Source organism: Columba livia, chromosome 1, assembly GCF_036013475.1.
Source record: "Columba livia isolate bColLiv1 breed racing homer chromosome 1, bColLiv1.pat.W.v2, whole genome shotgun sequence".
In the NCBI taxonomy this organism is placed as follows: Eukaryota; Metazoa; Chordata; class Aves; order Columbiformes; family Columbidae; genus Columba; species Columba livia.
Window position 1 is genome coordinate 58,668,540 of NC_088602.1, and position 12,918 is coordinate 58,681,457.

General features: G+C 36.7%; 1 protein-coding gene across 7 annotated transcripts in view; it reads left to right on the top strand.

Moving 5' to 3' along the window:
- TPP2 (tripeptidyl peptidase 2) overlaps positions 1-12,918 on the top strand; it is a 53,019-nt gene that overhangs the window by 11,070 nt on the left and 29,031 nt on the right. For all 7 annotated transcript variants that reach the window (XR_010471524.1, XR_010471522.1, XR_010471523.1 and 4 more), the window contains exons 8-18: positions 436-512; positions 1,006-1,133; positions 3,013-3,112; positions 4,657-4,805; positions 4,931-5,046; positions 6,567-6,735; positions 7,880-8,037; positions 9,365-9,441; positions 9,961-10,067; positions 10,871-11,025; positions 11,893-12,009. Coding sequence is in view for 3 of the 7 variants with exons in the window: in XM_065057956.1 (XP_064914028.1) it covers positions 436-512; positions 1,006-1,133; positions 3,013-3,112; positions 4,657-4,805; positions 4,931-5,046; positions 6,567-6,735; positions 7,880-8,037; positions 9,365-9,441; positions 9,961-10,067; positions 10,871-11,025; positions 11,893-12,009 (1,353 nt within the window). In the remaining 4 variants the exon portion in view is untranslated. The remainder of the gene's footprint in view (positions 1-435; positions 513-1,005; positions 1,134-3,012; positions 3,113-4,656; positions 4,806-4,930; positions 5,047-6,566; positions 6,736-7,879; positions 8,038-9,364; positions 9,442-9,960; positions 10,068-10,870; positions 11,026-11,892; positions 12,010-12,918) is intronic.

Below are 12,918 nucleotides of genomic sequence, written 5' to 3' on the forward strand. Positions count from 1 at the left end.
ATAGAAAATTATATTTGTGGCATATAGAATATCTTGCTATAGCAACATGAAGATGTACAATAATGGTTTTGTGACTTTTTGGAATTTAACCAATCTACACAGGAAAGAAGAATTTTATGTTATTGAGGACAGACATTCAAGACAATACGAATGATGTCCGCGGTTTTCTTGTAGGGCAATGTCCTAATTTATAGTTTAGAATGTAGCAAGAATAAGACTGTTCAGGGGGTGGCTTTTTCTATTCTGTTCACTGGGAAATACCACTTAAATAACTGATTGAAGTGAATTAAATTACTTTCTTTTGTAGAGTCAAAAGATATTTATCTCTTTTCCTTAGATCTGTAGCAGATCAGTTTAAGCAGATGTTTTTTGCCATTCTTTAAGTGACTTACTCTGTGACTAGTATGTATTTTGGCTTCTATTTTACTTTATCAGATGATAGAAGCAATAAAGTACAAATGTGATCTTGTCAACTATAGCTATGGAGAGGCAACACATTGGCCAAATTCTGGGTGAGTACTACTGTGGTTAATATAGAGTATTTTAATATCACAGAAATGGAATTATACTTGTTGAGCTTTGTATAAATGAACTCTCAGTAAGAATTAATCGTCAAGGTCCAAATTATTCATATGCATTAAACTGTTGCAGTTTACATTTTCTACTACCTTTGAAAACTGAGTAAACCTATCAAAAGTACTACTGATTTATAATACGAAGATGATTTTAGAATATTAAAGGATTTTTGTAGTTGGAACGTGATTTGTGGGGCTTTTTCAAGACCTAATATTGTTAGAAAAATGTTACTCCTTTTTTAAAACCAGAAGATATTTTTTGTGGTCAGTTTCTGTACTGGAACCACATCTGCTAGATCCGGGCAGCAGGCTGCATAATAGTCCTTGTTCTGTGACTGGTCACAGAGATTCTACTAAAAATGGGAGTTTGCTCTGTGGGAAGAAAGCGACATTGTTGATGAAATGACTTACTTTTTTTTTCTTACATCAGGAGAATTTGTGAAGTAATTAATGAAGCAGTGTGGAAACACAACGTGATCTATGTTTCAAGTGCAGGAAATAATGGCCCTTGCCTTTCTACAGTAGGATGTCCTGGTGGAACTACATCTAGTGTAATAGGTAAATAATTTGTTTCAAAAAAAATACTTTGAGAGTATTCAGCTTCTGTCTTTCTCAGCTTTGTACTTGTGTTACATGTTTGAGATCAATGGCTGATTACTGAACTAAATCTAAAAAAATATCAAAGACACAGGGCTACAAGATTAATTTTGAGGGAAGCACTTGCATGCTTAGATATAAAAATTTAGATTGTTGTCTTGCAGTTCAAGACCTTACTTATGTATAAAACAGAGGTAGGAGGCAGATGGTCTTGATTTGATGTGTTTTTGTATAAAATTTGCAAAAGAAATCCTTGTGGTCTGACCTATTCAAAGATTCCAAGATTATTTTTTTTTTTTAACTAAACATCTGAGCACACCACTTCACTTGGACCATTAGCTGCTGGTAAGTGCAACTTATAAAAGTATAAGTAAGTTGGATTCTCATTAATCTTCTGGAAAGTCCTGTAATGCATTCTGAATTGTCAGAATCTCGGTTTTAAATTCTGTCTTCGTCATATACTCTGATTTCTATTTGTAGTGAAACAAAGGTTTTTATTTGGGTATAAAGTAATCCCATGATGTGTCCTAGACAAGTCCTTCTAGGGGAAGAATTCTTTGAACTGCGATGCCACTTCTATGAAAGTATATTACTGGTATAAGGATTGGCATTACTGATGGGCTAGTGTATGTTTTAATATTTCGGTGAAAGATTTAGGTATAAGATTAGCATTTGGAGGTAGCTTCCCTAGTCTTAATTTTTATATAAAATGTCTGCTGCATTACTGTGTTAAACAAGGTGCTTGTTAAATCTCAGGATTCTCATGTGAGGAGATTAGCATGTAGACTGGAAAGTTTGAGAGACACTATTTCAGGACAGCTGTTAGAATTAATGCTAATTACTTTCTAAAAGCTAATCGACAGTTACTCCACTACTGAGACTGGGAGTTGGAACTGGAACTAACAAGATCTGTTCAGGTCTGCATTGGCTTTCCTCTTACAGTCCATATGTCCTGTCAGTTTAGTTTACTTGCTGTTTCACTCTAGAGACTTGGGTGATACTTCGCTCTGAATACAAAGTAGCTTGCTCCTTGTTCTCCATCTAGAGGGAACCACATAGGGGTTGTTTTGGTTTGGTTTTTGAGGGTAAAGCAAGGTAGTGACAGGTTGGCTTAGTTCACTCAGCCAGTGTGGACATGGACCTGGCCAAATTTGTTCGTTAGCTTGGTATGGTGGTTGTCTACCATCCTGATAGCACCTGTACCGTAAAGAAAATGCAGCACACACTTCAGAATTAGTACATGGCACAGATGCAATGTGCATCCTCGACATCGTGTTCTGAAAATACAACTTCATCAGGCTTTGACATAATCATTTACATGCTCTGGGCACTTTGAACTGATAGACAGGAAAGTAATTATAGTCTCATCACTGTGTTTGAGCTGTGTGGATGTGGCCATCTACTCCAGGTGGCGTAGCTGTGAACCATGTGAGCATGAAGCAATTCACACAGGTTGCATTGAGGTACGGTTTGTGTAGTCTGTAACAGTGTAAACACAACCAAAGGGGCACAGGAGAGTGTAGAGACATGTCACAGTGATCTGTTGTGAAAGAAATGTAGAACGTGAATATATCCCAGTTGAATAAAAATGAAACTTTGAAGTTCACATAATATTTTAATATTATACAGTATGACTTGTCAGCATTGTTACTGCACAGCATGCTGGTTTACACTTGTTTTGTAAAAATACTTGGATTTAATAAGATGGAAAATATGTGTTTCCGTTTTCAAATGTCAAGCAAAAATTATTCTCATAATGATTTTAAAGCATAGAAATATTTTAATTTTGCCTTTAATAAAAATTTATTGTACATCTAAAATGCTTGAATGTTTTTTACAGGTGTTGGTGCCTATGTATCGCCTGACATGATGGTTGCTGAATATTCTTTAAGAGAAAAACTGCCAGCAAATCAATATACTTGGTCATCCAGAGGGCCTAGGTAGGTTATACTAAAAGAACAAATTCATTATTTTGGTGTTCAGATTATGCAATTCAAAATCTAAAACTTGATCATTAATACAAGAATAAAACTATTTCTTTCCCTTGGGAAGAGGATAGGTGGCTTCCTGTTCTTGGAAGGCCTTTGTATGTTGGGCTCTAGAACTCCTGAGGGAGGGGGAAGACCTCTGAACTGCCTTGGCACAACCTGTACTTTTCATGAAAGTATATTTGATGAGTGCAAGCCTATTCAGAGATTATGAAAGTCGTTTAAAAGTTGTTTGGAAATCTGTTATTTTTCTGAAATTTATTTTCTCAGAGGACTTTTTCCATAACATTTACTTCATTAAGATGGTGTGGTGAACTCTTCTGTTGGTGTTGAAGATTAAAAGAAATATTGTTACTGCAGTGGTGTTACTTATGGCTTCAGGGATGTTGCTGTGATGGCACAAATTACTCAAGGTTTTTGCTTGAGTCCAGTAGAGGTCTGGGTAGGCAGAAAAAAAAAAAAAAATTCTACCTCACATTATAGAAAGTTAGAAAGATCTATAAAAGAAAATTTAGGGGCAATGAAAACTTTGATTTTTATTTTGTGCCTCAGGACTATTTTATAGTAATTTGGTAGCCAAAAGGAGAAAAAAAAAATAGCATATCTTCCTGAGTTCTTGCCTGTGTTTAGAATTCTTCTTGTGTGTTGTACAGTTACTGTGTACTGTCTTTTATAATTTAGCCTGATTTGAGGCTGATTTTAGACATACAAAGCTGCTAGTATGGGATAGAAATACCCTAAAATGCCCTTCCTGCCTCTTCAGAGAACTTAGTAGCTCAGGCACAGTGGTGCAATTTTTGTCTATCCAGAGAAAGGAAGATGGAGTATATCTGGCTTGTACAATTAAAAACTGGATGGTGCTTTAACTGTGGCATCAGTACCTGCTCTGTTCTTATATATGCTTGGGCAAGAAAGGAAGGTGACTTAGGCCCAGGTGATCCTGGTCACATCTTGATGTTCCCTCTTTTTTATCTTCTTCTCTTGCTCTCCTTGTCTCAGGTTCTGTATTGTAATTCAAAATTTGACCTGGTAGTGAAGCGGCAACATGCAAAATTAGATATCTGGATTTTTAATCTTTGTTAGTCTCCTCTCCCTTTTACTGTTTTTCTTTAAAAATAACAACTGTTAAATAAGCTGTGTAGAATACTAATTTATGTATTGAAGTGTTTAATAGGCTTGTTTACATGCATTTTTCTAATTCAAATCCCAGAAGATATTCTGCTGACTAAACTGAAATCTGGTGTAGAGTATCGAAGGAGTGAAAGATTAGAAAACTCTCACTGTAAAGCAGGCATGGCTGATGATTAGTGTGACATTTTTAATTGCTGCTTCATGGCATGCTTTTTCTTGGGTTTAATGGGTTAATAGATTTATTGAAGTAATATACTTGTGAATGTTCTTTAAAGCTAAAATTATCTTTTAAGTGCATGAATTAACTTCAAGAAAAAGTATGCAGAAAAAAAATCTGTTTTTCAACCATTCTGTTTTAACACTAGCACTGATGGAGCCCTTGGAGTAAGTATCAGTGCCCCAGGAGGTGCTATTGCTTCTGTTCCAAACTGGACTCTGCGAGGAACGCAACTCATGAATGGTACATCCATGTCTTCTCCCAATGCATGTGGAGGCATTGCATTAGTATTGTCAGGTAATATGCTACAATGTTAAACATAGATTCATAGTCTAAAAGAGGTTAGATACTTTTTCCTCTGGAAAAAAAAAAAAGCTGTGACTTTCTGTTGTGTCTGATAATACCCTTATTTTTAATTTCAGGACTCAAAGCCAATGATATTCATTACACTGTTCATTCTGTCAGAAGAGCTTTAGAAAATACTGCAGTGAAAGCTGAAAACATAGAAGTATTTGCACAAGGACATGGTATTATTCAGGTACTTGCTGGCAAAAAAAAGACAACATAAGTAACTACTAGTGGAAAACTACCCCACAAAGAGCGGGTTTCTAGATGATTCGTGATTCTCAGATATGATTGAGAGAGAAGGGAATGTAGTAGTAGGAGGAATGAGACAGCTCTTTCAGTTTCAGCATGCAATTACTGTAGAAAAACGACGCATTCTTAGAGTGAACAAAAAGGTATATGGACTTAGAATTAGGATGTGGGATTTTGTCACCCACATATGGATTTGGATGCCTAAATTCTGTCCTAATGTCCAAAAATGTTTTTATGCTATTGTCAGAGAGAAAGGAACTTGTTCTGTGCAGACAAAAGCTGAAACTGTAAGTTCTGGGCAGTGGAAATACAGAGAGACCCACGCTGGTTCACAAAGCAGCACAGCTGCAGTCGTTTGATGACTTCGCTCTGGCCCTGCACTGAAAAGTCTGTGTTCATTGTATCCTGACTTCTAAGTAGCTTGGAAATCTGCAATATGATCCTTTTCGATGATGAAGGGGTATTGACTGGCAATCTCCCTATCCATAAGCTTACGTTCTTAAAGAGCTGCTGCTGGTTTTTTGCCTGCAGTCACTGCCATCTTAGCCAAATAGGGGTACTGAGAGTTTGTTCTCGTACTTAAAAATGCTAGATGTTAAATGCTTATCACTAAACTCACATTCAGGAGATGCTAAAACTTAGTAGGTAACATCCACTAGGCACATCTGTAAGACCATGTTTGATACAGAAGGCAACGATGGTGGTAGCCATATCAAACAACATTGCCGCAAAAAAGTGAAATAACACCTGTCATATCTTATGATTTAGTGGTCTGTGATTAAAGCATGGGAGATTGAGGCTGTTTATGTCCACTTGTCTCAAAAGAGAGTGCCCTAATCTCTGCTGGCGAAGATAGCTCACTGTGAAGTATAAGAGAATTTAAGGTTTTTGGAGTCAGTAGAATACAAAGCGAGATAGAATAGTGTCTTTTTAAGACAGAAAGGTGAACTTGCCATCTGAGTTTACTGTGACAGCTCATTTGCTTAAATCCAGGGCCGGATTTCATTACCTGGTTCTCTTATATCAATATATAAGACTTACATGGGCATTCCATATTGCTTGTTGCTTTTGAGCTGCTCAGCTTCTTGTGTTGTGTAGAAGGTTTGAATGCTTAGCTAGTGTTGCTCCACATGAGAAAGGCACTAAATTAATGGAGTAGGTCTGGACCTTTGAAGTCATCTCTGAAAACTTGATACACATCTTTTGATGGATTTAAAGCAAAGGAGATTTGTCTTTTTTAATGTTCTTGACTTTTTGTGCAGCTGTTGCAGACTGAAAATGTTGTCTCATTATCTATACTGAGTATTGTGTGAGGTGCAGTCAGTGTTGCCCAGGTAGCACAAGTTACTTCACTGTTGCTGTACTTGCTGAACACTTCAGACTGAAGATAATATGCACTATTAAGTTGAAATGTACTGTTAAGTTGAAATTTGTTAATTTGGAATGTGTTCTGTCTAACAGGTTGATAAAGCCTACGACTACCTCATTCAGAATTCATCATTCACAAATAACGTGGGCTTTACAGTTACTGTTGGCAGCAACCGTGGAATCTACCTCAGAGATCCTGCCCAGATAGCTGCACCTTCTGACCATGGGGTTGGCATAGAACCTGTCTTTCCTGAGAATACAGGTAGGAAAGAGCTTCTGTATGCGGGGGAGGGAAATAAAGCGTAATCTTTAAACAGAAAAGCTGTGATAATGTGGGGTGATAGGAATATGTACCATAAAAGGAATAAGTACAACTCTAAATTTCATGGTAAAGGAAGGCACGCAGCTAAACAACTTTTGTAACCTCAGACTTATAACTGCAGCACTTCCATGTTTTGGGCGAGTCTGTTGCTTCATGGTTCCTCTCACTGAAAAAAGGGGTCTCTCTTTGTTCTGAAGAAATTTAAAATGAAGTTGTGCAGTCATGGATGACTGGCATGATGTTGTTTCCCTAGTACCTCTCCAGTTATTTCTGTGCTGTGTCTGGTGTCTTCTACAAGACTGAGTTTGAAGAACCTTAGTTTAAGGGAGGCTGATCTGTTCAGTCTGTCTGAAGTTCTCTTTGAGCTTTTATTACTTCTCATGTACCTATGAGGAAATTACATTTGATAATAGAGTGCTCTTTTCTCTACTTGGTAAAGATGTAATGAAATGTCTGTAAATGAAGCTAAGGTTGATTAGGACTAGAAAACGTGGAAGATTTTCAAAGTGTCAATAATCTTTAGAGCAGGAGAAATCTGCTTTTTAATCACTAAAACATTTAGCTAAAGCTGAGATGCTTTTCTGGAAGCTGTGCTTTAACCCATAGCACTTTTTAATAGACTTTACTTCTTGCTTAGGTTGCTCTAGAATGTAATTTGGTAATTAGTGTAACCTTCAGAATCAGTAGGGTTGTTTCGTATTGTATTTCTCTGCATTAGGCAAGACTTTGTATCTATACAAGAAAGTTTATACCTGCTTCCAGATTATGTTGTAGCTAACTGAAGCATTGTTTACCTTTGGCTTTGTCAGCTTTGACTGTTTCGGCGGGGAAATTTCAAAGTTGGGTACAACCTTTATTTTACTGTACACTGCTGCTATTCTATTTTTCTCAAGTTAAAAATAAATAGTATAGAATACTCTCCTTTGTGGAGAATCTGGCATCTATGGACCCAAAGGACTTGGTTCCTATTACATTTTATTGGTCTGTATATTTGGCTTATGTGTACATAGTGGCAAATACTCTGTTATAGTAGAATATGCTCACGTTTGTGTTATAATGTTTTTTGAAATTTGTTTCTGGACAGAAAACACTGAAAGAATATCTCTCCAGCTTCATTTAGCTTTAACTTCAAATGCACCATGGGTCCAGTGTCCTAGTCATTTAGAGCTTATGAACCAGTGTCGGCATATAAACATCCGTGTGGATCCACGTGGCCTGAGAGAAGGACTACACTATACAGAGGTATTGTACGTTATGCAGAGGTATTGAAGTATTGGTGTTCTAAGCAACATTATGTGCCCTTTCCTCTTAATGTGGTAACTATCTAAATTTCTTTGAGAAGTAATTTTTAAGGACATACAAGCCGCATGCTATACAGACCAGAAAATACTGCTACATTCCATTTCACTATACAGGCTCAATCCAGGGTTTAGCAATAATTATGCTGTACAGTGTTGCACAGCACATACCAATGGCACTTCGAGTATCTGTGTTTAAAAATAAAAACATACAGAAATACAAACCAAATAAATAATACATTAAGGTTTTTTTTTTTCCTCTGGGTATATATTATCACCTTTGACTATCAGGCTCAGTCCCATGTTATTGAGGATAGAGATCTGTGTTTTTATGAGGTCTTAAATATTTGTCTGATGTCTGAAGGACTGGCCAATCTTTTGTGGTGTAGCCAAGCTCTCTTATATGGACTCAAGATTTTGCTTCACCTTGAGGAGTTGATTGGGTACAGTGACAGAACCCATTTTTTTGTTTCCTCACATCTACCTCATCCCATTTTGGGTGGAGAAAAATGTGTGGTAATGGCTGTGTACAGCGGAAGCATTTTGCTGACTTCAAGTGGCTATGTTTAAGTTTGGACAAAATTAATATGAAAGCTATTAAATTTCTCATTTTCTCTCCCAATCATCCTCTTTACTCCTGCAAAAGAAACCCACCAACAAAAAATGTTTTCCAGCCCTCTTCATCCTCATCCCAAACTTTATGTTAATATTAAAATGTTTGCATTGCATTGTAGTTGATCATAATGAGGAAAATATCAGCTTACTCTTTAGAAATGACTTGCTTAAGATGCTTAGAGTTGCAAGTCTTCTATGGTACCCCTGGGAACATTGTAGTGAAGTGAGGGTGGAACAAATTTTCAGATATAGTATTTAAAACTTGGCCATGAAATCAAATTGTGTTTTCTCAATCATAAATCTGGGAAACAAGGATTAAAATATTTTTGATTAAAAAAAAATAGCTGAAATAAAAAGGCTGTTTGGGACAAATTCTGACTTGAAACTAGGTGGAGTTTTTGATATAGGGACTATCAAATGTGGGTTGAAAGCTTGAAAACTTCTGGGGAAAGACTGAAATAAGTGAGAAAACTAATATTTCTTTTTTTCTTGGTGAGTGTTGCCGTTTTACTATTTCTAGGGTGGCAGTGGTCAAATGATTTTTTTTTTCCTCACTGATAACTACAAAGATTGAAAATACTGCTTTAAGTTTAGAGTTGTCTTCTATAATTTCCTCTTGACCAAAGATTTTAAGTGGCTGTATTTTATTTTGTTAGGTGTGCGGATATGATATAGCAATGCCTAATGCAGGCCCTCTGTTCAGAGTTCCAATAACTGTTGTTATACCCACAAGGTCAGTAAACCCAGGATTTACGTGCGTTTTTAAAGTGTATTTTAGTTTTTTGTACCCACTTATTGTTTAATTCCCCACCTTCTTTCTTCTGGGAATTCTTGAACTTACTACTAACATTAATAAGGGAGCAAAGATCTGAAAAGTTTCTTGCAACTGACATTTACTTTTTTGTAGTTTTGGTCCTGGCAGCCAGAAGGCTGTCAGTTCAGGTGGGCTTAGCCATAGTGGCTGAAGCTTCCTGGTCCGTCAGAATCCAGATGACTTCTGACTTTGGGGAGATGGGGAGGGTGTCAGCATAATGTGGTGGAGCTGATGTTTTAAATCTTTTAGATACATTGTGCTGTCAGATTCTGTACTAGTACAGATTGAAACAATCGGTGCCGAGGACTAAATACTCTCATTGTACATTTTCTTGAAAGTATTTTTGCATTTTAAACTACTGTAAAAAAAAAAAAAAAAAAAAAAGAGGCTTCACAGCTTGTTTGGTAACTACTGTTTGTGTTTTCTTCTGACATACAGAGTAGATGAATCATCAAGCTATGACCTGACATATACAGATGTTCATTTTAAACCTGGTCAAATCCGAAGGCACTTCATTGATGTTCCACAGGGAGCTACATGGGCTGGTAAGGAAAATGACCACATGTAATTAAATATAAATAAATGCATCTGTTAGACTTGACAGAGTTCGTTTGAAATAATTTTGAGTTCTGCCTGAATAAGAACTGAAGGTTTCGACCCATGAATACATAAAATATTTCTTTGATTCCAAGCTCTTAGAGGAGTGATTTTTAAGTTATCCCATGGTTTCTGGTATAGTAGGATCCTGATTCTCAGTCTCCTAGAAATCATCAAATACAATCTGAAGTCATTGCCCATAACAGGAGAAATACCCCATGTTTGTGGAAAAGTATTACTCTCTGACCTTTGAGGTTTTTAAGGTGTATGGATGTAGCGTTGAAAGATGTCTCAACTGAAGAAAATGTTTTTCATAATGGGCAAGTAGCTCATAATTCTGCAGGGAGAAAAAAAAGGTTTTTTTGTCGTCCTGTGTGAGATCACTAAATAATAATCCTTTCAAGAATCTTTCATTTAGGCTGAAGTTAGTGATAACTCTTAATTTGGAATTCAGTAGTAGTTTGTTGAGTACAGGTTATACATCTGTGCTGTCTAATTCATGTTCACCATTTAGTTGAATCATATCTCTTAACTGATCTCTGAACTTAACTAGTTTTTCTTAACCTGAAAGGGTCTGTAAATAACTGATATGTAAGCGTTATTCACATATGGAGCCACTTGGGGTATTGCATAACTTCTTAGACTACAAATTATTAATACTTGTGAAACTAGTGTTTTTCTGGTGAGTCTCTGCTTTCCTTCTGTGATTCTTGGCTCTTGAAACTAAACTTAACTTTTTTCTTTAATCTAGAAGTGACAGTATGTTCATGTTCAGCTGATGTGACTGCCAAGTTTGTGCTTCATGCTGTTCAGCTAGTGAAACAAAAAGCATATAGAAGTCATGAGTTCTACAAATTTTCATCCTTACCAGAAAAAGGATCATTGACTGAAGCATTTCCTGTCTTAGTAAGTTCCCTTAGCTGGTGGTGTGGGGGAAGAGATAGAAAGTAATATATTAGCGCATAGTGATTTTTTTATCTGGTTTTCAGTTTTGGGAAGATCTCTAATAGCTTGCTAGGGTTTCCCAATTATTTGATATTGCCCTTATAACACATGTTAATCTCTTCAGTTTGTTGTTTCTTGTTTATACAAATCAGTTTGTTTCCCTTTCAAATAGGGACTATGACTTGTTGTATAGATGTAGTACAGCATATTTTGCCTTTAGTGCTTAATGTGGTACCCAGGACATCTCCTTGATGTTGAAGATGGGTGATAACTGACTGGCTTCTATTCACATTGCTTAGATTCTGCAGGCTTATCTTGAACAATGCTAGCTCTTTTCCTTATACACATTTTCTGGGGCACACATATTAAACTCATTTATGAACTAACCTGTCTGTCCAGTATAAAGGATAGGAAAGAAAGACATAACATATAAAAGCTCTACCTTTCTCCATCAGCTATACCCCTGGCACTCTAGGGATTTTTTGGGGGGTTGGGGGCTGTGTGGTTGATTTGTTTGTAGTTTTGTTTGGTTGGTTGGTTTTCTTGGTTGTGTTTTGTTTGGGTTGGGTTGGGTTTGGTTTGGTTGTTTTTGTGGGGTTTTTTGTTGTTTGTTTTTTCATTATTTGTTGGAGCTGTCTTGTGTTTCCTGGACCAAGTATAATGTCTTATTTGGTACTGTACAAACATATATGATTGGAGTAAACTGCACATTACAGGTGTTTTTGAGCTATACTCCAATTTTTTTTTTTTTCTTGGTATAAGGGAGGCTGAGGTGAATAGAAGGAGAAGGTGAGAGCTTGTGTCTAACTTTCTGCTTTTGTCATCCAGGCTGGAAAAACCATTGAATTTTGTGTTGCTCGGTGGTGGGCAAGCCTTAGTGATGTTAGCATTAACTACACTATTTCTTTCCATGGTGTACTTTGTGCTACTCCTCAGCTAAACATGGTAAGTCTTCAGAGTGTTTATTTTGATTTATTCAAGTCCTATGGTATGTCAGAATAAAAAAGCTTTTCTTCATTCTTGCCTGTATTTAGAAAGACTTAAAAGTATCCTTTTACATAAGATGTTCATGTTTTCTCTTAAAAATAGGTAAATAGGAATTCCGTCCCATAGAAATGCCTATTACCATTATTTATTATTTTTTTCTATGCCTTATCATTATAAATCGGTAGGGAAAAATATAAAGGAAACAACAAACACCAAGAGAAAGGACATACTAAGAGGCTAAAACTATAACTATACTTTCACTAGCAAGTGTTCGTGTGAACTTTGCTGAGACCACAGCAGAACTTGAATATGTACACTACAGTTGCTAAAGGACAATACTAAATACCACTTTCAGAATAAGATGTCATTGAAATTTATTTTCTGCTCAGTGGTTTATTGAGATGTGTCAATTACCGTGAGGTTCATTGTTTAGGGCAGGTTGAAAGCACAGTGGGCGGACAGTGTTGTTATTCCTAAGGCTTCATGATACTAAAGGATTGAAAGAGTTGCTTAAAACATCAATATCCTAATATTTACAGTACTTTGCCTTGCTCCTGTGTTCTTTGGTGTCCTATGCAACTTGGCTTGGCTTGACTTTGCTTCCCTCAGGAGAGGGTCCTCTTTGAGAGCTGAGGTAGCAACATCCACGTGAAGAAGCACCATGCTAATTTATCTGGGCTTCTCCCTATTTTCAGCTAAGAACCAGAGCAAGTTATAGCCATCCTCAGGTGAACTTGGATGTATTCAGGCTCTAAGAGCTTAATAAACTGGAGGGAAAAGAGTGGATGCATTGTACTAAGGTACCAGGTCTTGAACCAGTAGAGCGGGAAAAGAAAGAGCTGGTGGTGGTGTGCACAGCAGCTTCCC